The sequence below is a fragment of the Oncorhynchus mykiss genome, chromosome 8 (genome assembly GCF_057628025.1).
Source record: "Oncorhynchus mykiss isolate SJ-2025 chromosome 8, ASM5762802v1, whole genome shotgun sequence".
In the NCBI taxonomy this organism is placed as follows: domain Eukaryota; kingdom Metazoa; phylum Chordata; class Actinopteri; order Salmoniformes; family Salmonidae; genus Oncorhynchus; species Oncorhynchus mykiss.
The window spans coordinates 30781003-30807572 of NC_143029.1; the positions used below are offsets into that span (position 1 = coordinate 30781003).

General features: G+C 41.8%; 3 protein-coding genes across 3 annotated transcripts in view; 1 reads left to right on the plus strand and 2 right to left on the minus strand.

Annotated features, from left to right (window-relative positions):
- Window positions 1-145: 145 nt before the first annotated feature.
- On the minus strand, window positions 146-8025 carry LOC100135953 (eukaryotic initiation factor 2 alpha subunit). The gene is given in 8 exon segments (NM_001124296.1): window positions 146-752; window positions 3137-3280; window positions 3430-3527; window positions 4120-4226; window positions 6099-6250; window positions 6696-6775; window positions 6884-7126; window positions 7891-8025. Coding segments are annotated over 7 exon segments (948 nt in total). The 5' UTR covers window positions 7125-7126; window positions 7891-8025; the 3' UTR covers window positions 146-626.
- An 11-nt stretch (window positions 8026-8036) lies between these two features.
- LOC110529770 (V-type proton ATPase subunit D) lies at window positions 8037-20145 on the plus strand. Its single transcript, XM_021612288.3, has 9 exons — window positions 8037-8342; window positions 8989-9106; window positions 9419-9498; window positions 9615-9682; window positions 9775-9819; window positions 18553-18656; window positions 18741-18807; window positions 18928-19006; window positions 19148-20145. Exons 1-9 carry the CDS (start codon window positions 8302-8304, stop codon window positions 19290-19292), a joined length of 747 nt encoding a protein of 248 aa, XP_021467963.1. The 5' UTR covers window positions 8037-8301; the 3' UTR covers window positions 19293-20145.
- Window positions 20146-20506: 361 nt separating this feature from the next.
- LOC110529225 (protein PALS1) overlaps window positions 20507-26570 on the minus strand; it is a 31272-nt gene continuing 25208 nt past the window's right edge. Inside the window, exons 13-14 of the mRNA XM_036985270.2 lie at window positions 25112-25222; window positions 20507-21799 (exon numbers count right to left, since the gene is read on the minus strand). Of these exons, the coding sequence (XP_036841165.2) occupies window positions 21623-21799; window positions 25112-25222 (288 nt within the window). The 3' untranslated portion in view covers window positions 20507-21622. The remainder of the gene's footprint in view (window positions 21800-25111; window positions 25223-26570) is intronic.

Here is a 26570-nt window from a genome sequence, read left to right on the forward strand (position 1 = left end):
TGAAGAACCACTGTGCCATGGTACAAGTGCTTTAAGTTAGTTGTTCATTGTGCTATTAAAGTTTGAATTCTTGTTTATATGGGCATGTTGCAGATGAAATAACCAATCAGAGCACAGCTGCAATTCATACCCAAAACCACTGAGATCAAACGTGCAGAACTTTATTGATGTCATGAGCTACACAAAAGCAAGATCCTGCCAGTAAAAATCCATACTACTGGAAGAGGAACAGCACATAAGTAACCCACGCCAGTATCACACACAACTAGAGCCTATGCATCACTTCCTGTGACCAGCGAGAGGTGAATTTGCGATGGCCACTGCTTGTAAACAGTTTTCTGCATATATATAGGTATAATTGGTGTTTGTACTGTAAATGGTTACTGGTATAGTTTGTCTTATTTGCTTTAACACATTTCCGTCTATCCACCTCTAGACTTAAGAGAATAGCAATGTATGTTTCTCTCCTTCTGAGAAGTCCCTAATTATCAATTTAGAGGGTTATTAGCCAGTGAATACCTCTATGTAATATGAGAGTTGCACATCTGTGGGACAGTGCGACTATGGCGAAGTCTGTCCATCCTTTTGTTTTCTTCCAAACGACCCTTCTTTCAGGGCTAACTGGACTAGTCCTCTGCTTTAGCCTCCATCTCTCCGTCCTCATCGTCTCCGTCCACCTCTGCATTCTCCCGCTCTAGCCTCTCAAGCTGACGGGCCAGTTCGGTCTCGTCCGTGTCCGTCACCACCTTCGCCTGAAGGGGGGGTGGTATAACAAGAACATTACACCTCATTTACTTATTTAGCAGATGCTCTTATAAAGACTGACTTACAATCAATCAATTCACTCAAGGAGTAAGATATGCAACAACAAAAATGTAGAATCCAATTCACGTGTGAAACAGGACAAATATAAGCACCCACCTAACTATTATAGTAAACGGTAAGAAAAACTGGTGCTGTTTTATATCTTTGTTTTTATATATCCTCAGAGATTGAAAGTAGTGTTAGGTTCAAGCTCTGTGTATGAGAAGTGTAATTATTTAGTGGACTGCAGGGAACTGAAGGAATGTGCACTCCAAATAAATAAAGGCCTCTTCTGGCTGATAAGATATGCATGGAGAAATCGAAAAGTACTGAAGTACATCTTTGTGGATGAGAGCTACGGGTGTAAATGAACACTGCACTATATTGAATGGACGTATTCAGGTGGTACATCCACGCCGAGTCAACATTTGAAACAGAGTTTGGGCTCTTCTGTATGATAAACATGCACTTTCATGGGAAGTAGTGTCAAAGGCCACGACGAGAGAAACCACCAAGTACTTTGGTATTCCCTCATACTACTGGCAAACTGACCACCCATCTCTCCATTTTCTCACCCAACCATCTACTGTATCTACAGTGCCTTCAGGAAGTGTTCACACCCCTAGACTTTTTTCACATTTTGTTGCGTTACAGCCTGAATTTGAAATGGATTAAATTGAGACTGTCACTGGCCTATAACAAAACACCCCATAATGTCAAAGTAAAATTATGTTCTTGGACATGTTTACAAAATGGGCCTCCCGAATGGCGCAGCGGCCTACGGCACTGCATTACAGTGCTAAAGACGTCACGGTAGACCCGGGTTCGATCCCAGGCTGTGTCGCAGCCGGCCGAGACTGGGAGACCCATGAGGCAACGCACAATTGGTCCAGCACCGTCCGGGTTAGGGGAGGGTTTGGCCGGCCGGGATGTCCTTGTCCCATCGCGCTCTAGCGACTTCTTGTGGCGGGCCGGGCGCATGCACGCTCAAGGCGTAAGGCGTTTCCTCCAACACATTGGTGTGGCTGGCTTCCTGGTTAAGCGAGTAGTGTGTCAAGAAGCAGTGCGGCTTGGCAGGGTCGTGTCTCTCGACCTTCACCTCTCCTGAGTGTGTACGGGAGTTGCAGCGATGGGACAATTATATATCACGAAATTAGGGAGAAAAAGGTATAAAAAGTATTATTATTTAAAAGTGAAATAGTGAAAAGTATTGAGTCAATAAGTATTCATCCTCTTTGTTATGGCAAGCCTCAATAAGTTAAGGAGTAAAAACCTGCTTAACAAGTCACATAATAAGTTTCATGGACTCACTCTGTGTGCAATAAGTGTTTAACATTATTTGTGTGTGTGTACCCCACACACACAATTATCTGTAAGGTTCCTCAATCGAGCAGTGAATTTCAAACACAGATTCAACCATAAAGACCAGGAAAGTTTTCAAATGCCACAAAGGGCACCTATTGGTAGATGGGTAAACATAAAAAGCAGACATTGAATATCCCTTTGAGCATGGTGAAGTTATTAATTACACTTTTTCATTATAAAAAGATACAGGCGTCCTTCCTCAGTTGCTGGAGAGGAAGGAAACCACTCAGGGATTTCTCCATGAGGCCAATGTTGACTTTAAAACAGAGTTTAATGGCTGTGGCGAAAACTGAGGTTGGATCAATAACATTGTAGTTACTCCATAATATTAACCTAAATGACAGAGTGAAAACAAGGAAGCCTGTACAGAACACAAATTATTCCAATACATGCATCCTGTTTGCAATAAGGCACTAAAGTAAAACGGCTTAAAATGTGGCAAAGAAATTTACTTTTATGTCTTGAATGCAAAGCGTTTTGTTTGGGGAAAATCCAACAAAACATCACTGAGTACCACTCTGCATATTTTCAAGCATGGGGGTGGCTGCATCATGTTATGGGTATGCTTGTCATCAGCAAGGACTAGGGAGTTTTTTGTTGTTGATAAAAATAAATGGAATAGAGCTAAGTACAGGACATATCCTAGAGGAAAACCTGGTTCAGTCTGCTTTCCAACAGGGTCCGGGAGACAAATTCACCTTTCAGCAGGACAATAACCTGCCAAAAGTGATTCTAACATGTATTGACTCAGGGGTGTTAATATATATGTAAATGAGACATTTCTGTATTTTATTTTCAATAAAATGTGCCAACATTTCTAAAAACCTTTTCACTTCTTCATTATGGGGTACTGTGTATAGATGGGTCTGTTTAAATCATTTTGAATTCAGGCTGTAACACAACAAAATGTGGAATAAGTCAGGGGGTGTGAATACTTTCTGAAGTCACTGCATATCCTCAGTCTCACCTCCATCTGGATGTTAAAGACGCCCCTCTTCTCCTCGATCCTCTCCTTGATGGCTGCCATGGCCTGGTTGAGAACCGAAAGGCCCTCGGTGCGCTCCAGAGTGGTTGTGGTCATGACGTAGCGTGGCGGTGCTATCAGATTAATCTAGGGAGAGAGTGGTCATACAATGCGTGGTCATACAACGCCTTCGAGAAAGTTGAGGTCAACCACAGGACGACGAGATGAAATCGATAGAGAAATATAATTAAATAGATTAGAAGTATTGAGTATGAGAGTTCCTTGATGCAACCTACCTTGATGGGCATGGCCTCTGTCGAGCAGCTAAGCCCCGCCCTCAGTGCGTCCTTCACAGCGTCAATGCCCTCATACCCGTAGCATGCCACCTCGATGTCTGCAAGGATGATAGTCAAAATGTATTGTTTAAAGAAAATAAAGTGTCAAGTCGCCATGTTTCTAATTTGAAAACTTCAGAGGAGTTCAATAGTGTCATCAACATGCCACTCTGGCAAACGAATCAATGAACATTATGTAGCATTTGTCGCCAATTTCCATAGTTGTGTAGGCACTACACACATCAAATATGGAAATACGGACCCAACAAGACTTCATCGGTTAGCCAATAACTTTCCTGCAATTGAAATCCTTGGGTGGGCCGCCTAATCTTTTTTTCCAGCTCGCCTAAGTCCAAACAGTGGGAAAAAAATGTCTAAATAAACCATCATCCTAAAATAATAAATTTAGCAGTATAGATTTTCTTATTATGTTCGAGCAAAACAACACAGCATTAGCCATGGCAAAATACATAGAATTACAGTAAATCTGCAACCTTTTCTCTCAGCCGCACAACAAAATGTCTAGAAATGCAGGAAAGTAGCATCAAAACTACCCCCCCATATCTTTACAATGTAATCTCCCCCCCATTGATCTTCTCTAACATGTCTAGTACATATTTATTGCACTGTTAATGTTGAGTGTGCTGTGACCTGCTCTGATTTTGACAGCCTGTGGAGTGAGACGCCTGTTGATGTTGTCGATGAGCACGGCCCTCTCCTCCTCGGTCAGGTCTAGCCCATCCAGCATGGCAGGGTCACTGGGAAAAATAAAACATTTTTGGAGCATGGATATCTGACTAAATGATTTGAGGAGATCGGGAGCAAACACTACACTATCACACCCGTCTACAATATCTGCGTCCATCTCTTACTAAGAATGACAGATGGTATTTTATTAGGATCCCCATTAGCTGTCGCAGAAGCAGCAGCGACTCTTCCTGGGATCCACACAAAACATGACATAGTACAGACCATTAATAGACAAGGGCAGAGCAAGGGCAGACCTACAGAAAAGGTAAACCTTATTCACCACACCGTGCTGACTCGGATATATTATTTTCACATTGTCCTTTCCAGCATGGTTCCAGCAACTATGGAGAATACGTAACCAAGCCAGCCTAACACAGCTTGGCTGAGCCTGGCTTTGCTCAGTCATGTGTACAGTACCAGTCCAAAGTTTGAACACACCTACTCATTCCAGGGTTTTTCTGTTTTTTGAACCATTTTCTCAATTGCACAATATTAGTGAAGACATTAAAACTATGAAGTAACACATATGGAATCATGTAGTAACCAAAAAAAGTGTTAAATCAAAATATATCTTATATTCCCCAAAGTAGCCACCCTTTGCCTTGATGACAGCTTTGCACACTCTTTGCATTTTCTCAACCAGCTTCATGAGGTAATCACATGGAATGCATTTCAATTAACAGGTGTGCCTTGTTAAAAGTTAATTTGTAGACTTTCTTTCCTTTTTAATGCGTTTGAGCCAATCAGTTGTGTTGTGACAAGGTAGGGGTGGTATACAGAAGACCATATTATGGCAAGGACAGCTCAAATAAGCAAAGAGAAACAACAGTCCATCATTATTTTAAGACATGAAGGTCAGTCAATACGGAAAATGTAAAGTACTTTGAGTGCGATGATGAAACTGGCTCTCATGAGGACCACCACAGGAAAGGAAGAACCAGAGTTACCTCTGCTGCAGACGATAAGTTCACTAGAGTTACCAGCCTCAGAAATTAGCAATTAACTGCACCTCAGATTGCAGCCCAAATAAATGCTTCAGAGTTCAAGTAACAGACATCTCAACATCAACTGTTCAGAGAAGACTGCATGAATCAGGCCTTTGTGGTTTTGTTGCAAGGAAACCACTACTAAAAGGACACCAATAAGAAGAAGATACTTGCTTGTGCAAATAAACACAAGCAATGGACATTAGACTGGTAGAAATCTGAGTCCAAATTTGCAATTTTTGGTTCCAACCGCCGTGTCTTTGTGAGACGCAGAGTAGGTGAACGGATAATCTCGGCATGTGTGATTCCCACTGTGAAGCATGGAGGAGGAGGTGTGATGGTGCTTTCAAGGCACACTTAACCAGCATGGCTACCACAGCATTCTGCAGCGAAACACCATCCCATCTGGTTTGCTCTTAATGAGAATATGTAAGGGCTATTTGACCAAGAAGGAGAGTGATGGAGTGCTGCATCAGATGACCTAGACTCCACAATCACCCAACCTCAACCCAATTGAGATGGTTTGGGATGAGTTGGACCGCAGAGTGAAGGAAAAGCAGCCAACAAGTGCTCAGCATATGTGGGAACTCCTTCAAGACTGTTGGAAAAGCATTCCACCTCATGAAGCTGGTAGAGAATGCCAAAAGTGTGCAAAGCTGTCATCAAGGAAAAGGGCGGCTACTTTGAAGGAACCTGAAATATAAAGTATATTTTGATTTGTTTAACACTTTTTTGGTTACTTCATGATTCCATGTGTTATTCCACAGTTGATGTCTTCACTATTATTCTACAATGTAGAAAATAGCAAAAAATAAAGAAAAACCTTTGAATGAGTAGGTGTGTCCAAACCTTTTGACTGGTAATGTATATAGGAAGAAGAGTCACGATACTCACGATACAGCCTGTTTGAAGACGTCGTAGGCGCCGTATCCCGGACGCTTGTACTTCTCATCAAACACCCAGGCAGTGCGCGTGAACAAGCTCTCCAGCTGCTCGTCCTTAGTGTACTCCAGCACCTCAGCCACGTGTCGAAGGATACTGTACACCTGCCACGGACGCCACACCATAAAAACATTTACACCTCGATATCACCTCTGGTCAAGAGGGAAGACTCACAAATGTCAGCCTGGTCCAAGATCCGAGCCCGTATTCATAAAGTGTCTCAGAGTATGAGTGCTGATCTAGGATCAGGTGCCCCCTGTTTGTGTAATCATATTCATTATGATTTAAAAGGCTACACTGATCCTAGATTAGCACTCATACTCAGATGCTCTATGAATACGGCCCTGTTTGTGCTTTCTTACGGACTCCTATGGTCATTGTCATCCCAACGACGACAGTAGTAGGCTGTACAGCACAAACAGATCTGGGACCAGGCTGCACAGACGTCTGAGAGTTTATGACATCGGTGGAACGGAATGATAAATAGAATTTTGTATATTACAGCATCCTCCGGCACGTGGCTGAGTGTTGACGGTGAACCTAACTTACGGTTTTAGATTTGGTGAATTTGTCTTCACATTTGATAGCATCCTCTGGCGAAACTCTTCTCTTTGATAAATCAATGTACCCTGCAAAGAGTTGACAATATATATATATTTTTTTTAACCTGTAACACAATGTGTACACACACACACGGTCTACATTTCTTGACCGCACACACTCAAACCCCGCCTCACCCTTCTCTTTGTCCACTCGGATGACCACCACGCACTCATTGCGTCCGATCCTAATGAGCTTGTTGATGGAGCGGATACGTCGGCGCGACAACTCGCTCAGCAGGATCATGCCCTCAATGTTGTTGTACTCCAGCAGGCTGACATAGGCGCCCATCTCGGCGATGGAGCGCACGTTCACCATCACCACATCCTCCACCTCAGGGAACCGGTGCTGGTAGAACCTACAGCTAAGGTTCGGCATCACTGGGGGGGGGGGGGGGGGGGGGGGGGGGTTAGGGAGACAATAGGACAGAGGTCAATATAATGAAAACAGAGAAATATGCTATTCCATATACTTACAAAGGGTTTTAAACAGGCTTTGATTAAACTATAGAGAGCAACTGAATGAGAGGTCATTAGGTTGAAAAGAGGGGAATGGGGTGTAGATTTGGTTGGACAGTCACATCGGGAAAAGACGGAATACATTCTCATGATATACAGTGGCAGTTCTCTTTTGTCAATCATTCTTGGTAACAGTACTGGAACAATTGAAAATGCCTTTTTTTTGGGGGGGGGGGGGGGGGGGGGGGAGAGACAAGGAGGAGTGATCTGGTGCCGCTAGATTGCAATATCAGAACAAAATGCCAGTCATCTCTCATAGTCATGTAGCTATCCTTGTACACTCACTCAACGTCATCATCTTACTTACCGTTAACTAACTTAGCTACTGTAACGTGTGCTGGCTAGAGCTGAAGATGATACTAACAGAGTGTCATATACACTTGCAAGACTAAATAACTGTCATCATGAATCTATGTCTTCAGTCTGATGTATATACGTCAACGCATCCACATTTATTCACACGCAAAACTGATCATTTAGCTAGCTAGCTACCCAGCTAACCCATTAGCTCATACATGCGGCACATGCACCTATAGCGCTAGCTACATAGCTACGTTACTTAGCCAGTCATTCACAACTCCGGCAAACAGCTGTTGTGTTCGCAGTGATTCGAGTAAATGCCTTACCTGTATCGTATGGTTACAGAACAACACTGTTGAATGTCCTGTATTAGATTTTTTGTTAAACGTTATAATTTGTATTCAAATACGTAGCTAGCGAATTAGGCCCGATTGCTACAACTTCAAATTCATCCGTGGTGTGCAAATTTTTCGACCCGGAAGAGAAAGCGCCCGGGTTGACACGCGCAAGCGCAATAGCGGTTAACAACATAGTCACATGACTACTAACCAGCTGATGGCTTTTTGCAATAGAATATCATGAATAACACGACATCGGTTACAAAGCTGTTATTCTCCAAGTAATAACAACTGTGCAATACCTATTCTTTAATATTTTTGTTATTTGCGTGCTGTCTCGTTATTTAATCGCCGTCCAGACGTAATTGAAGTACATAAGACCGTTTGCAGCCAAAGAAGATGTCAGGAAAAGAGAGAATCGACGTCTTCCCCTCTAGAATGTAAGTAGCAAGTCTAGGTAGCTTGTTATTTTAGCCAGCATAGTTTGACATTTCTAGCAAGCTAGTCCACTCAATCTAGGGGAGCAAGTTTATGCCCCCTATTTAATACATGACATTTTAGTTGTGTTAGGTTGAGCCAAATTGAAATGAAGGAAATTACAGATCAGTAAGCTGAGCCAGCTGTCAGCTAGTTAGCCAAGCACAGTCAATTGTGAGCCCTTTAAAATAAATGTTGGAAAAACTCAACCTTTGCACTGTTGCAACAATTTGCAATGGCATTAGTTAGTATTTCGAGTCAATAGTTGTATTTCTTTGCCATTTCATGATGAACATCTAAAAGAGGAAATGGACGGTCACTGTCATGTGATGACTGTCCATAATTTCCAAACAACCACTGGGAGATTTTGATGTGCCCTAACTTTACTCACACAGTCTATGGCACAGATTATGCCATGTCTAACTACTTACTATGTTAATTTGTCTGGAACATCATAATGATGGGTCAATAACAGGCACTTTTGATATTGTGGTGACCTGCAGAAAACGGCATAAAAGCACCAATATCTTTCAAAATGATTCAAATCTGAATGGCCATGCATGTTTATGATGGAAGTCCTCTCTGACACCTGATGACTTGTCTGTGAAGGGCCCAGACCATCATGAAGGCCCGTCTGAAGGGGGCCCAGACTGGTAGAAACCTACTGAAGAAGAAGGCTGATGCCCTCTCCATGCGCTTCCGTCAGATCCTCCGCAAGATCATCGAGGTAATTCAAGGAGGTTTAAAACCATAGAAACAAGAATGACTAGAACAGAAAAAGCCCCCCGGACCATGGACATTTGACAGTGTACTCATGAGTGAACTCAATATGTCTGCCGGCCCACCCATCACGGACCATCAATTTTTGAATGGGAATATCTGTTCTAGCAGTTCTGTTTCTATGATTAAAACATTGTCCAATTCTCTGTTTCTTATCTGATTTAATATAAGTCAGTTGTATTATTTCTTTGCATAAAATCCTGTTATCGGGGCATGTTACGCTGGCTCCTGTCTTTTTGTTGCCTCTCCCGATTTCTAGACAAAGACATTGATGGGTGAAGTGATGAGGGAGGCGGCCTTCTCTTTGGCTGAGGCGAAATTCGCCGCTGGCGACTTCAGGTGAGAAGATGGGCCTCATCATGAGCCATTTGAGGCCTTTATTTAGGTGTTTGTCTGATGTCAATATTTTGCTAATGTTTTGTCAATATTCTCATAACATTATCATGTTCCCACAGCACCACTGTCATCCAGAATGTGAACAAGGCCCAGGTGAAGGTTCGGGCTAAGAAGGATAACGTGGCAGGTCAACACCTTTTGGACTTCTCTGTATCTTTTTAGAACAACAGCATGTCTCTCCTTAATGTCTCACCTGTGTGATTCTCCTTTTCCTCACAGGTGTCACTCTACCTGTGTTTGAGCACTACCAAGAAGGAGGGGACAGTAAGTAGTGTTCTTATCTGGTCATGCAGGGTTGAGGCCAATTCCAATTTAGTTTGAAATTCCAAATCAATTCTTGAATTCACTCATGAAGTGGAGAATTTACGTTGAATTCAATTAGAATTTCAATAGTCTTCAAGTTATGGAATTGGATTTAGGCTGTTTGGACGTTTTGAATTGGAATTTAATTGGAATGATTAAAACAGTTTAATAATTCAAATGAAATATTTCTACTTTGCCCAGTTAATGAAATGACTGCAGGATTTGTTTGAAGTCATTAACTTGTATTTCTATATTTCCAGTATAGCTAAACTGTCTGAACAGTGACATGATCAGCCTTAAAGCCTGAGGGGAATTGAATTCAAATTGGAATTTATGGAATTGTTGAGGATAATATATCCAATAATTAAATTCCCAACATTGTAATTGAGAGAAATTGAATTATCTCTGAATCAGTGTTTGGTAGTAGTTAACTACATGTAGTTCAACTAGTAATTTAACTACATATTGCAGTAGCTCGGTGGTATTCAAATCTACAGTGCCTTCAGAAAGTATTCATACCCCTTGACTTATTCCACATTTTGTTGTTTCAGCCTGAAATAAAAATTGATAAAATATATTTTTTTCTCATCCATTCACACAAAACACCCCATAATGACAAACTGAAAACATGTTTTTAGAAATGTTTGGCAAATTAAATACAGAAATATAATTTACATAAGTATTTACACGCGAGTCAATACTTTGTAGGAGCCCCTACAGCTTTGAGTTGTCTTGGGTATGTCTGTTATAATTTTTGCACATCTGGATTTGGGGATTTTCTCTCATTCTTCCTTGCAGATTTTCTCAAGCTCTGTTAAGTTAGATGGGGAATAGCGGTGAACAGCAATCTTCAAGAATTGCCACAGATTTTCAATGGGATTCAAGTCTGTGCTTTGGCTAGGTCACTCAAGGACTTTCACATTCTTGTTCTGAAGCCATTCCAGCGTTGCTTTGGCTGTATGCTTGGGGTCGTTTGTCCTCTGAAGTAGGTTCTCATCAAGGACTTGCCTGAATTTGACTCCATTCATTGTTCCCTCTATCATTACCAGTCTCCCAGTCCCTGCTGCTGAAAAACATCCCCATGGCATGATGCTGCCTCCCATGCCTCCCATGCTTCACTTTAGTGATGGTGTTAGATGTGGTGTTAGACAGATGATGAGCTGTGCCTGTTTTTTTTCCAGAAATAGTGCTTTGCATTCAGGCCAAATAATTCAGTTTTTGTCTCAACAGACCACAGAATATTTTTGCCAACTCCAGGCATGCTGTCATGGGCCTTTTTCTCAGGCGTAGCTTCCATCTGGCCACTCCCATAAAGCCCAGATTGGTGAAGTACTGTAGACACTGTATGCCTTCTGACAGGTTCTCCCATCTCAGCCAAGGAACTCTGTAGTTCTGTCAGAGTGGTCATTGGGTTCTTGGTCACCTCCCTGACCAAGGTCCTTCTAGCCCGATTGCTCAGTTAGGTCGGACGGCCAGCTCTAGGCGGAGTCTGGGTAGTTCCGTATTTGTTAAATTTCCCAATGATGTAGACCACTGTGCTCTTGGAAAATCTCAACACTCTATAAAGTTTTATACCCTTCCCCAGATACTGTATGTCTCATCACAATTCTATCTCGGAGATCTACAGGCAGTTCCTTGGACTTGATTGTATATTTCTGCTCTGACATGCACTGTCAACTGTGAGACCTTACAGTGCATTCGGAAAGTATTCAAACCCCTTGACTTTTTCCACATTTTGTTATGTTACAGCCTTATTCTAAAATGTATTAAATATTTGTTCCCCCATCAATCTACACACAATACCCATAATGATAAAGCGAAACAGCTTTTTAGGATTTTTGCAAACATATTTAAATACAGTTTCTACAACTTGGAGTCAACCTGTGGTAAATTCAATTGATTATACATGATTTGGAAAGGCACACACCTGTCTATATAAGGTCCCACAGTTGACAGTGCATGTCAGAGCAAAAACTAAGCCATGAGTTCGAAGGAATTGCCCGTAGAGCTCAGAGACAGGATTGTGTCGAGGCACAGATCTGGGGAAGGGTACCTGCAGCATTGAAAGTTCCCAAGAACACAGTGGCCTCCCATCATTCTTAAATGGAAGAAGTTTCGAACCACCAAGACTCTTCCTAGAGCTGGCCGACCGGACAAACTGAACAATCGGGTGAGAAGGGCCTTGGTCAGGGAGGTGACCAATAACCCGATTTGTCACTCTGACAGAGCTCTAGAGTTCCTCTGTGGAGAAGGGAGAACTTTCCAGAAGGGCAACCATCTCTGCAGCATTCCACCAATCAGGCCTTTATGGTAGCGTGGCCAGATGGAAGCCACTCCTCAGGTAAAGACACACTACAGCCTGCTTGGAGTTTTCCAAAAGGCACCTAAAGACTCTCAGACCATGAGAAACAGGATTCTCTGGCATGATGTAACCAAGATTGAACTCTTTGGCCTCAATGCCAAGTGTCACGTTTGGAGGAAAGCTGACACCATCCCTACGGTGAAGCATGGTGCTGGCAGCATTATGCTGTGGGGATGTTTTTCAGCGGCAGGGACTGGGAGACTAGTCAGGATCGAGGAAAAGATGATCGGAGCAAAGTACAGAGAGATCCTTGAAGAAAACCTGCTCAGGACCTCAGCCTGGGGCAAAGGTTCCCCTTCCAACAGGACAACAACCCTAAGCACACAGCCACGTCAACGCAGGAGTGGCTTCGGGACAATGTCCTTGAGTGGTCCAGCCAGAGCCTGGACTTGAACCATTTCTCTGGAGAGACCTGAAAATAGTGGTGCAGCGACGCTCTCTATCCAACCTGATGAGCTTGAAAGGATGGGAGAAACTCCGCAAATATGGGTGTGCTAAGTAGAGGTCGACCGATTATGATTTTTCAACGCCGATACCGATTATTGGAGGACCAAAAAAAAAAAAGCCGATACCGATTAATCGGACGATTTTAAAAAATATAATATATATTTTTTTTATATAACATTTTATTTATTTGTAATAATGACAATTACAACAATACTGAATGAACACTTATTTTAACATAATATAATGCATCAATAAAATCAATTTAGCCTCAAATAAATAATGAAACATGTTCAATTTGGTTTAAATAATGCAAAAACAGAGTGTTGAAAGTAAAAGTGCAATATGTGCCATGTAAGAAAGCTAACGTTTAAGTTCCTTGCTCAGAACATGAGAACATATGAAAGCTGGTGGTTCCTTTTAACATGTCTTCAATATTCCCAGGTAAGAAGTTATAGGTTGTAGTTATTATAGGAATTATAGGACTATTTCTCTCTATACCATTTGTATTTCATTAACCTTGGACTATTGGATGTTCTTGTAGGCACTTTAGTATTGCCAGTGTAACAGTATAGCTTCCGTCCCTCTCCTCGCTCCTACCTGGGCTCGAACCAGGAACACATCGACAACAGCCACCCTCGAAGCAAGGGGAACAACCGCTCCAAGTCTCAGAGCGAGTGACGTTTGAAACGCTATTAGCGCGCACCCCGCTAACTAGCTAGCCATTTCACATAGGTTACACCAGCCTAATTTCGGGAGTTGATAGGCTTGAAGTCATAAACAGCGCAATGCTTGAAGCACAACGAAGAGCTGATGGCAAAACTTACAAAAGTGCTGTTTGAATGAATGCTTACGAGCATGCTGCTGCCTACCACCGCTCAGTCAGACTGCTCTATCAAATCATAGACTTAATTATAACATAATAATACACAGAAATACGAGCCTTAGGTCATTAATATGGTCGAATCCGGAAACTATCATCTCGAAAACAAGACGTTTATTCTTTCAGTGACATATGGAACCGTTCCGTATTTCATCTAACGGGTGGCATCCATAAGTCTAAATATTCCTGTTACATTGCACAACCTTCAATGTTATGTCATAATTACGTAAAATTCTGGCAAATTAGGCAGCCCAAACTGTTGAATATACACTGACTCTGCGTGCAATGAACACAATTTCACCTGGTTAATATTGACTGCTAACCTGGATTTATTTTAGCTAAATATGCAGGTTTAAAAATATATACTTCTGTGTATTGATTTTAAGAAAGGCATTGATGTTTATGGTTAGGTACACATTGGAGCAACGATACGCACCGCATCGATTACAGTGCCTTGCGAAAGTATTCGGCCCCCTTGAACTTTGCGACCTTTTGCCACATTTCAGGCTTCAAACATAAAGATAAAAGAAGAATCAACAACAAGTGAAGAATCAACAACAAGTGGGACACAATCATGAAGTGGAACGACATTTATTGGATATTTCAAACTTTTTTAACAAATCAAAAACTGAAAAATTGGGCGTGCAAAATTATTCAGCCCCTTTACTTTCAGTGCAGCAAACTCTCTCCAGAAGTTCAGTGAGGATCTCTGAATGATCCAATGTTGACCTAAATGACTAATGATGATAAATACAATCCACCTGTGTGTAATCAAGTCTCCGTCTAAATGCACCTGCACTGTGATAGTCTCAGAGGTCCGTTAAAAGTGCAGAGAGCATCATGAAGAACAAGGAACACACCAGGCAGGTCCGAGATACTGTTGTGAAGAAGTTTAAAGCCGGATTTGGATACAAAAAGATTTCCCAAGCTTTAAACATCCCAAGGAGCACTGTGCAAGCGATAATATTGAAATGGAAGGAGTATCAGACCACTGCAAATCTACCAAGACCTGGCCGTCCCTCTAAACTTTCAGCTCATACAAGGAGAAGACTGATCAGAGATGCAGCCAAGAGGCCCATGATCACTCTGGATGAACTGCAGAGATCTACAGCTGAGGTGGGAGACTCTGTCCATAGGACAACAATCAGTTGTATATTGCACAAATCTGGCCTTTCTGGAAGAGTGGCAAGAAGAAAGCCATTTCTTAAAGATATCCATAAAAAGTGTTGTTTAAAGTTTGCCACAAGCCACCTGGGAGACACACCAAACATGTGGAAGAAGGTGCTCTGGTCAGATGAAACCAAAATTGAACTTTTTGGCAACAATGCAAAACGTTATGTTTGGCGTAAAAGCAACACAGCTGAACACACCATCCCCACTGTCAAACATGGTGGTGGCAGCATCATGGTTTGGGCCTGCTTTTCTTCAGCAGGGACAGGGAAGATGGTTAAAATTGATGGGAAGATGGATGGAGCCAAATACAGGACCATTCTGGAAGAAAACCTGATGGAGTCTGCAAAAGACCTGAGACTGGGACGGAGATTTGTCTTCCAACAAGACAATGATCCAAAACATAAAGCAAAATCTACAATGGAATGGTTCAAAAGTAAACATATCCAGGTGTTAGAATGGCCAAGTCAAAGTCCAGACCTGAATCCAATCGAGAATCTGTGGAAAGAACTGAAAACTGCTGTTCACAAATGCTCTCCATCCAACCTCACTGAGCTCGAGCTGTTTTGCAAGGAGGAATGGGAAAAAATGTCAGTCTCTCGATGTGCAAAACTGATAGAGACATACCCCAAGCGACTTACAGCTGTAATCGCAGCAAAAGGTGGCGCTACAAAGTATTAACTTAAGAGGGCTGAATAATTTTGCACGCCCAATTTTTCAGTTTTTGATTTGTTAAAAAAGTTTGAAATATCCAATAAATGTCGTTCCACTTCATGATTGTGTCCCACTTGTTGTTGATTCTTCACAAAAAAATACAGTTATATATCTTCATGTTTGAAGCCTGAAATGTGGCAAAAGGTCGCAAAGTTCAAGGAGGCCAAATACTTTCGCAAGGCACTGTATATGCAACGCAGGACACGCTAGATAAACTAGTCAAATCATCAACCGTGTGTAGTTAACTAGTGATTATGATTTATTGTTTTTATAAGATAAGTTTGATGCTAGCTTGCAACTTACTTTGGCTTCTACTGCATTCGCGTAACAGGCAGGCTCCTTGTGGAGTGCAATGTAATCAGGTGGTTAGAGCGTTGGACTAGTTAACTTTAAGGTTGCAAGATTGAATCCCCCGAGCTGACAAGGTAAAAATCTGTCGTTCTGCCTCTGAACAAGGCAGTTAACCCAACGTTCCTAGGCCGTCATTGAAAATAAGAATGTGTTCTTAATTGACTTGCCTAGTTAAATAAAGATGATATAAAGGTAAAAAAAATAAAATAAATCGATGTCCAAAAATACTGATTTCCGATTGTTATGAAAACTTGAAATCGGCCCTAATTAATCGGCCATTCCGATTAATCGGTCGACCTCTAGTGCTAAGCTTGTAGCATACCCAAGAAACCTTGAGGCTGTATTCACTGCCAAAGGTGCTTCAGCAAAGTACTGAGTAAAGGGTCTGAATAGTTACAGTTGAAGATGGAAGTTTACATACACCTTAGCCAAATACATTTAAACTCAGTTTTTCACAATTCCTGACATTTAATCCTAGTAACAAATTCCCTGTCTTAGGTCAGTTAGGATTACCACTTTATTTTAAGAATGTGAAATGTCAGAATAATAGTAGAGAATTATTTCAATTTAATTTCTTTCATCACATTCCCAGTGGGTCAGAAGTTTACATACACTCAATTAGTATTTGGTAGCATTACCTTTAAATTGTTTAACTTGGGTCAAACGTTTCAGGTAGCCTTCCACAAGCTTCCTACAATAAGTTGGATGAATTTTGGCCCATTCCTCCTGACAGAGCTGGTGTAACTGAGTCCGGTTTGTAGGCCTCCTTGCTCGCACACACTTGTTCAGTTCTGCCCACAAATGTTCTATGGGATTGAGGTCAGGGCTTTGTGATGGCCACTCCAATACCTTGGCATTGTTATCCTTAAGCCATTTTGCCATAACTTTGGAAGTATGCTTGGGGTCATTGTCCATTTGGAAGACCCATTTGCGACCAAGCTTTAACTTCCTGACTGACGTCTTGAGATGTTGCTTCAATATATCCACATAATTTTCCTTTCTCATGATGCCATCTATTTTGTGAAGTGCACCAGTCCCTCCTGCAGCAAAGCACCCCCACAACATGATGCTGCCACCCCTGTGCATCACGGTTGGGATGGAGTTCTTCGGCTTGCAAGCCTCCCCCTTTTTCCTCCAAACATAACGATGGTCATTATGGCCAAACAGTTCTATTTTTGTTTCATCAAACCAGAGGACATGTCTCCAAAAAGTACGATCTTTGTCCCCATGTGCAGTTGCAAACCGTATTCTGGCTTTTTTTATGGCGGTTCTGGAGCAGTGGCTTCTTCTTTGCTGAGCGGCCTTTCAGGTTATATCGATATAGGACTCATTTTACTGTGCATATAGATACTTTTGTACCTGTTTCCTCCAGCATCTTCACAAGGTCCTTTGCTGTTGTTCTGGGATTGATTTGCACTTTTCGCACCATGGTACGTTCATCTCTAGGAGACAGAACGTGTCTCCTTCCTGAGCAGTATGACAGCTGCGTGGTCCCATGGTGTTTATTCTTGCATGCTATTGTTTGTACAGATGAACGTGGTACCTTCAGGCATTTGGAAATTGCTCCCAAGGATGAACCAGAGTTGTGGAGGTGTAAACATTTTTTTCTGAGGTCTTGGCTGATTTCTTTTGATTTTCACATGATGTCAAGCAAAGAAGCACTGAGTTTGAAGGTAGGCCTTGAAATACATCCACAGGTCAACTTAGTGTATGTAAACTTCTGACCCACTTGAATTGCGATACAGTGAAATAATCCTAACCGACTTGCCAAAACTATAGTTTGTTAACAAGAAATTTGTGGAGTGAAAAGGTTTTAATGACTCCAACCTAAGTGTATGTAAACTTCCGACTTCAATTGTATGTAAATGCGATAATTAAGATTAGATTTCTTTATCAATTTGCAAACATTTAAAAAAATATATTGTTTTTGCATTGTCAATCTGCTTTATTGTGTATAGATTGCGATTTTTTTTGAATTTTAGAGTAAGGCTGTAACATAAAAAATGTGGAAAAAGTCAAGGGGGTCTGAATACTTTCTGAATGCACTGTATTTAGACAGGTGTGTTGTCTTTCTAAATCATATCCAAAAACAATTGAATTGGCCACAAGTTGTAGTGACATATCAAGGATGATCAAAGGAAATTCAATGCATCTAAACTCAGTTTGTAGCGTCATATTTCTGTATTTAATTTTCAATACATTGGCAAAAATGTCTAGAAACACTTTTATGTAGATGGGTGAGATCTTGTTTTTATACATTCTGTTAACACATTACCCCAAAGTAGTCTATGACATTTCAGATTTATATATGATAATCTTTCACTAAGTGTTGTGTATGTGGTGAAATACTTTTTCGAAGTAACTTTCGTTAAGTAAACTATTTTTCTGTGGTCTAGTTTAACGTCTTCCAGTGTGAAGTCATTTGTAGCTTGGCAAATTATATCTTCGGAGTAGCTTCCCCCACACTGTTCTGAATTCAAAGACCTAGAATTTGAATTGAATTCAATGGAATTTACAGGGAGAGGGAATCTAATTTAGTTTGTGGAATTAACCCCAACCCTGTGGCCCTGTATGGCTTTGGATAAAAGCATCTGCAAATGGCATTTATTATTGTTATTATTACCTCAAATATTGGCATGGCTCCATTTATGGGAAAATTTAGTTGAACAACTTCTAGAAAGCTATGTCCTGCTATTGAACTTGTATTGTAGTTTGTTTCTGTGTCACTGCTCACTGTATTCTTTGCTTCCCTCTATCCTCTCCTTGTTAGGTTATGAGCTGACTGGTCTGGCCAGGGGAGGAGAGCAGGTCTCCAGGCTGAAGAGGAACTATGCCAAAGCAGTGGAGCTGCTGGTGGAGTTGGCCTCCTTACAGGTAAGTCTCGCGAGGCTGGTAAACCATGCGGAGCATGTGTGACTGAACAACAAAGTCTCATGGTCTCACTGTTTTGATCTACAGACTTCCTTTGTCACACTGGATCAGGCCATCAAGATCACCAACCGCCGTGTGAACGCCATTGAGCATGGTGAGTCTGCACCGCTTCGGCACAATAACTAAACCTGCACTACATATCGATAATGGCAGTCAAAAGAGATGGTTGGAAGACCGCGTGGAGAGGATAAAATGTGCTTTGACCTGTCCTCAGTGATCATCCCCCGCATTGAGCGGACCCTCAGCTACATCATCACTGAGCTGGACGAGAGGGAACGAGAAGAGTTTTACAGGTAAGTTATGTCATCCCTCAGACTCCTCATCCTCAACACCAAGTCTACACCCCCAGCTGACTGGAGGATCACTGTCCGCGTGTCTCGTAGCGGTATTGAGTGTTCTAATTCAGATTTCTATGGTGAGTCCCACCTCCTCAGGCTGAAGAAGATCCAGGAGAAAAAGAAGCAGATGAGGGAGAGGACGGAGAAGGAGATCGCCGCCCGTCTGGCCAAGCTGGGCCCCATCGCCGAGCCATCCAACATGCTGATGGAGGAAACCGACCAGGACCTGCTGTTTGAGTGACATGCCGTCACCCTTGGCTACTCCGTCACCCACATCTTATTTATTCTGTGCCTCTCCGGCCACGTTGATGTCTTCTTCTTGTGTGCGAAAGGGAAGAATTGTCTGTTTTTTTTTTGTGTACATGTTGGTGATGTTTTGTTGTCGTTTTCAGTATTGGAGATTAGTGTCCAGATTTAGCACTGTATAGAACTGTCAGAACTTTGCAGCTAACAGCAATCACATCAGTTCACTAGAGTGTCAAACGTGTTGAAGATGAGTTATCTTTTGAATGCTTCAGTAGCAAATAATATATGTACATTGAGTTAAATGACGTGGTTTACAAATGTGAACTGTACTTAAGCATTCCATCTGATTGGGTTAGGACATAGATGGCTATTGGCAATGCTTCCATCAGAACACTCAGTCAATGCATGCTGTCATTCTGTACAGTTAAAACAGGGTGGCTGTTCTTTCCCCCCCCTAAGCGTCTGTGTTGTGGATGCTAATCCCTTCCATGGTCACCACATATCAGTGGGGTTGTATTGACCATAAAATAATGACATTCTGTTTCTGTGCAATTTCATTCTATTTCTATGGTACTGTATTGACCCTTTTACAGGAGGATGGCTAACATGTGGGTCCCGTGTGGCTCAGTTGGTAGAGCATCGCGCTTGCAATGCCAGGGTTGTGGGGTACCCCCACGGTGCCCCAACACGACAAATGTATGTACTCAGTACTGTAAGTCACTCTGGATAAGAGTGTCTGCTAAATGACAATGTACCGCTGACCCCCTATAACCATCCACAGTGGCACCCTGAGTGCAACCCCTCTTATGTCAGAACAATTCATCCAAATAAAGATGATCTGAATATTCTCCAAGTGTCACTTTGCGATTCTTCTCTCAAATGAGTGTTACTGTAGGTGTTTCAGCCACGGTTTGTCCCTCAGTTTCTGATGTCTGTTGACAAAGCTGTGCTGGAGACATTGAACAAAGTCCTGTCTGAGAAAGCTATGACAAGGTACAACATCCTAAACGTATCTGGGGCACACACCTGTATGTGAAATGGCAGCCATTTTGCATTGAAGCGCTAAATGTAACATGCTGTATTGTGTGGTGCCATGTACATTTTATATTCGCTCTCGTTCTTTTTCCTACTCAAATGTTTTAACTATGCGTACCCTCGCACACAATGAATATGTATCGAGTATATTCCAAAATCATACATTTTACCTGATTAAATAGTATTCATGTAACTTTAATGTCCACCATTTTGAAACAATTCTCTTCAGGAATATTCATTATATTGAAGATGGCTTGTTTTGAGTTGTGCTTATAAAGTACCAAAGAAAATAAAAGTTGGTCAGATTAAATGATGCTAAATTGATATGTTGTTTTCACACTGTTCATGTCCGTAGGTAGACACTAGGTACACTAGACAATGGATACCGAGGTCATCTTTACTGATGATCAATGATTCTTGAGGTCTGTTTTTGATGTACAAGTGCAGCAACTCAAGATAACACAACATAATACTATCATTGATACACAGCAAGTACCTTTACCCATTTTTAGAATACAACGGCTTTCTCTTTGGTCCTTACTTCTAGGAGAAAGTTACATACGGTAGTTCCCCAGGAGCAAATTGGTCCTCAACTGTAGACAGACAGTTCCAGTCTTGTATACCACATACAAACAAACCATACATTATTAGACTGGGTCTGGTGTAATGATAAATCACATCTGTTTGCCATTTCATCTAAAAATAGATATTTACAATTATAAATAGCTATTTAGAGTAGAATAAAATGGAAATATGTTTTCTACAGTTTTGGATAAATGTCTTTGCATATGCTACTGGAATCTGGAATGGTGCCGACATTGACAAAAACCCAAGAGAACATTCACAAACACAGAAACAAACACTTATATAATAAAAAGTCCATCCCTGTAAATGAAGTAAACTCCAACTTTCATAAGAAGGCTAGATAAAGGACAAGTTACCCTTTCTGGCAAAAATGAATGGGCCCTCTATTTTGTGTCTGCGAGGCTCCACAATGGTCTAAAAGTGGCCTCAATGATCATTGTCCATCTTTCCTTTTAGGGTCGTTCCTCCAGAGCTGTGTTATGGGTCATGTTCATTAGGATACATCGTTGTGAAATGTGTTAAAACGTTTATCTATGAAAAACTAAAACATATGGTTCTCATTGGATAAGTCCAGGTATTCCCTTCCTGTTTCAATACGTTTTCTTCCATTTGGTGCCTAATGAACACAACCCAGGCCAAACTCTCCTTCCTGTGGCTCCCTGGAGTTGCCCGCTAGGTTGACCACTCAACCCTAACCTCTTACCCCTAGCACAGCCAGGAGGAGGGCACCCACTGGGGCTCCGTGTCCAGCTTGTTGATGAGCCGCAGGAGCTCGTGGAATGCCGTGTCTGGCTCGCCGTTAACAATGGCCGCATCAAACAGGTGCCCGTAGGCCTGCTCCATCTCCCGGGCCTTCTCAATCAGCTCCTTCAGCTCCTCTGGCTAGATGTAGGGACACAGTAGGGAAGGACAGTGGTTATAGATATCCTGGCTAGATGTAGGGACACAGTAGGGAAGGACAGTGGTTATAGATATCCTGGCTAGATGAAGGAAATCACAGTAGGGAAGGACAGTGGTTATAGATATCCTGGCTAGATGAAGGAAATCACAGTAGGAAAGGACAGTGGTTATAGATATCCTGGCTAGATGTAGGGACACAGAAGGAAAGGAGAGTGGTTATAGATATCCTGGCTAGATGTAGGGACACAGTAGGGAAGGACAGTGGTTATAGATATCCTGGCTAGATGAAGGAAATCACAGTAGGAAAGGACAGGAGTTACAGATATCCTGGCTAGATGTAGGGACACAGTGGGGAAGTACAGTGGTTATAGATATCCTGGCTAGATGAAGGGACACAGTGGGAAAGGACAGTGGTTATAGATATCCTGGCTAGATGTAGGGACACAGTAGGGAAGGACAGTGATTATAGATATCCTGGCTAGATGAAGGAAATCACAGTAGGGAAGGACAGTGGTTATAGATATCCTGGCTAGATGAAGGAAATCACAGTAGGGAAGGACAGTGGTTATAGATATCCTGGCTAGATGAAGGAAATCACAGTAGGGAAGGACAGTGGTTATAGATATCCTGGCTAGATGAAGGAAATCACAGTAGGAAAGGACAGTGGTTATAGATATCCTGGCTAGATGTAGGGACACAGTAGGAAAGGACAGTGGTTATATATATCCTGGCTAGATGTAGGGACACAGTAGGAAAGGACAGTGGTTATAGATATCCTGGCTAGATGTAGGGACACAGTAGGGAAGGACAGTGGTTATAGATATCCTGGCTAGATGAAGGAAATCACAGTAGGAAAGGACAGTGGTTATAGATATCCTGGCTAGATGTAGGAAATCACAGTAGGAAAGGACAGTGGTTAAAGATATCCTGGCTAGATGAACGGACACAGTAGGGAAGGACAGTGGTTATAGATATCCTGGCTAGATGAAGGAAATCACAGTAGGAAAGGACAGGAGTTACAGATATCCTGGCTAGATGTAGGGACACAGTAGGGAAGGACAGTGGTTATAGATATCCTGGCTAGATGAAGGAAATCACAGTAGGAAAGGGCAGGAGTTACAGATATCCTGGCTAGATGTAGGGACACAGTAGGGAAGGACAGTGGTTATAGATATCCTGGCTAGATGTAGGGACACAGTAGGGAAGGACAGTGGTTATATATATCCTGGCTAGATGAAGGAAATCACAGTAGGAAAGGACAGTGGTTATAGATATCCTGGCTAGATGTAGGGACACAGTAGGGAAGGACAGTGGTTATAGATATCCTGGCTAGATGTAGGGACACAGTAGGAAAGGACAGTGGTTATAGATATCCTGGCTAGATGTAGGGACACAGTAGGGAAGGACAGTGGTTATAGATATCCTGACTAGATGAAGGAAATCACAGTAGGAAAGGACAGGAGTTACAGATATCCTGGCTAGATGAAGGGACACAGTGGGAAAGGACAGTGGTTATAGATATCCTGGCTAGATGTAGGGACACAGTAGGGAAGGACAGTGGTTATAGATATCCTGGCTAGATGAAGGAAATCACAGTAGGAAAGGACAGGGGTTATAGATATGCTGGCTAGATGTAGGGACACAGTAGGGAAGGACAGGAGTTACAGATATCCTGGCTAGATGTAGGGACACAGTAGGGAAGGACAGTGGTTATAGATATCCTGGCTAGATGAAGGAAATCACAGTAGGAAAGGACAGTGGTTATAGATATCCTGGCTAGATGTAGGAAATCACAGTAGGGAAGGACAGTGGTTATAGATATCCTGGCTAGATGTAGGGACACAGTAGGAAAGGACAGTGGTTATAGATATCCTGGCTAGATGTAGGGACACAGTAGGGAAGGACAGTGGTTATAGATATCCTGGCTAGATGTAGGGACACAGTAAGGAAGGACAGTGGTTATAGATATCCTGGCTAGATGTAGGGACACAGTAGGGAAGGACAGTGGTTATAGATATCCTGGCTAGATGAAGGAAATCACAGTAGGAAAGGACAGTGGTTATAGATATCCTGGCTAGATGAAGGGACACAGTAGGGAAGGACAGTGGTTATAGATATCCTGGCTAGATGAAGGAAATCACAGTAGGAAAGGACAGTGGTTATAGATATCCTGGCTAGATGAAGGAAATCACAGTAGGAAAGGACAGGAGTTATAGATATCCTGGCTAGATGTAGGGACACAGTAGGGAAGGACAGTGGTTATAGATATCCTGGCTAGATGTAGGGACACAGTAGGGAAGGACAGTGGTTATAGATATCCTGGCTAGATGTAGGGACACAGTAGGGAAGGACAGTGGTTATAGATATCCTGGCTAGATGAAGGAAATCACAGTAGGAAAGGACAGGAGTTATAGATATCCTGGCTAGATGTAGGGACACAGTAGGGAAGGACAGTGGTTATAGATATCCTGGCTAGATTAAGGAAATCACAGTAGGAAAGGACAGTGGTTATAGATATCCTGGCTAGATGTAGGGACACAGTAGGGAAGGACAGTGGTTATAGATATCCTGGCTAGATGTAGGGACACAGTAGGAAAGGACAGTGGTTATAGATATCCTGGCTAGATGAAGGAAATCACAGTAGGGAAGGACAGTGGTTATAGATATCCTGGCTAGATGAAGGAAATCACAGTAGGAAAGGACAGTGGTTATAGATATCCTGGCTAGATGTAGGGACACAGTAGGGAAGGACAGTGGTTATAGATATCCTGGCTAGATGTAGGGACACAGTAGGGAAGGACAGTGGTTATAGATATCCTGGCTAGATGAAGGAAATCACAGTAGGAAAGGACAGGAGTTACAGATATCCTGGTCAGATTAAATGATGCTAAATTGACATGTTGTTTTCAGAATGTTAATGTTCGTAGGTAGACACTGGGTACACTAGACAGGGATGTCCATTCCAAAGGGAAGGGATGCTAGGGAGATAAGTAGGCCATGTCCAGAAACAATGCCTAGCCTCTACCTCCTATCGGAAAAGATTGCAAATGTACAAGCAATGTGGCAAAAATTCCACCTAGACCAGTAGATGGCAAGGCATAACTATTACTATACTAGCAGAGTGTTTAAGCATTGTACCAACAAAAGGGAGTATAGTTTCTCACAGGCATATATAATCGACATGATACGTGTGATCAATGTAGTGACACATTCACTGTGGATATGAATGTATCAACGATACTTGCTGATGCTGATAAAATAGTTTTTTTGTGAGATAAGAAGAGCAGGAAATACCTTTGGGTTTTTGCCATCCTTGGCCAGCAGGGTGCGCAATCGCTCCTGAGAGGGAGGCGCAATGAAGATCACATAGGGCTTGAGGTTGGAGGACCGCAGTACCCGCAGTGACTGACAGAGAACAAATGAAAACAGCAGCAGGAGGAGAGAAGGTTAGAGAAAAGGTAGGTAATAGAGAAGAGAGTAATAGAGTGGTTAGTATCTTTCAAACCCTGCTTATGAAATACTCTCCACAACGGTGGTGGAAACAGTGCCCAATTGTCATAATTGAGTAAAAGTAAAGAGACTAGAAAAGAAAAAAAGTAAAGATACCTAAATAGAAAATGACTCTAGTAAAAGTGATAGTCACCCAGTAAAATACTACTTTAGTAAAAGTCTAAAAGTATTTTGTTTTAAATATACTTAATTATCAAAAGTAAAAGTATAACTTATTTCAAATTCCTTATTTGAAGCAAACCAGACGACACCATTACATTTTTTATTTACGGACAGCCAGGGGCAAACTCCAACACTCAGACATGATTTACAAATGAAGCATTTGAGTTTAGTGAGTCCGCCAGATCAGAGGCCGTATGGATGACCAGGGATGTTCTCTTGATAAGTATGTGAATTGGACCATTTTCATGTCCTGTTAACCATTCAGAATCTAAATACTTTCGGGTGTCAGGAAAAATGTATGGAGTAAAAAGTACACTAGGTCTTTAGAAATGTAGTGAAGTAAAAATTAAAAGTCAAAAATGTAAATAGTAAAGTAAAGTATATTCCCCCAAAAATACTTAAGTTGTACTTGAAAGTATTTTTACTTAAGTACTTTACACTACTGCTCCACAACATATTCTCAACTATTGGCTAACAAGAGCCCCACTTTAAACATAACATAACATAGGATAATACAGCCTTAATAAACCCTTTATATGGCCTGTTTAGATGCTGAAAAACATCATGCTCTAAAATGTGTGGCCAAGGGCTATGCCACATTTGGCAAAGCACCAGATGTAAGGACCTATCATCCTTCATGTAGAATGACTTGCTTCCACGTGATTGATGAAACATCTACGTAGCGCTAAAGAAGTTATATGCAGTGCCTATGAAGTTCTATGTAGTGCTAAAGAAGTTCTATGTAGTGCTTATGAAGTTCTATGTAGTGATAAAGAAGTTATATGTAGTGCTAAAGAAGTTATATGTAGTGCTTATGAAGTTCTATGTAGTGCTAAAGAAGTTCTATGTAGTGCTAAAGAAGTTCTATGTAGTGCTTATGAAGTTCTATGTAGTGCTAAAGAAGTTCTATGTAGTGCTTATGAAGTTCTATGTAGTGCTAAAGAAGTTCTATGTAGTGCTTATGAAGTTCTATGTAGTGCTAAAGAAGTTCTATGTAGTGCTTATGAAGTTCTATGTAATGCTAAAGAAGTTCTATGTAGTGCTTATGAAGTTCTATGTAGTGCTAAAGAAGTTCTATGTA

Bases quoted from the DNA above. Each gene is read 5' to 3' on its own strand.
- LOC110529770 (XM_021612288.3), top strand. From the start codon at position 8,302: ATGTCAGGAAAAGAGAGAATCGACGTCTTCCCCTCTAGAAT. The intron at 18,808-18,927 runs GTGAGTCTGCAC...ACCTGTCCTCAG, and splicing joins TGTGAACGCCATTGAGCATG to TGATCATCCCCCGCATTGAG. The intron at 19,007-19,147 runs GTAAGTTATGTC...CCACCTCCTCAG, and splicing joins GAACGAGAAGAGTTTTACAG to GCTGAAGAAGATCCAGGAGA.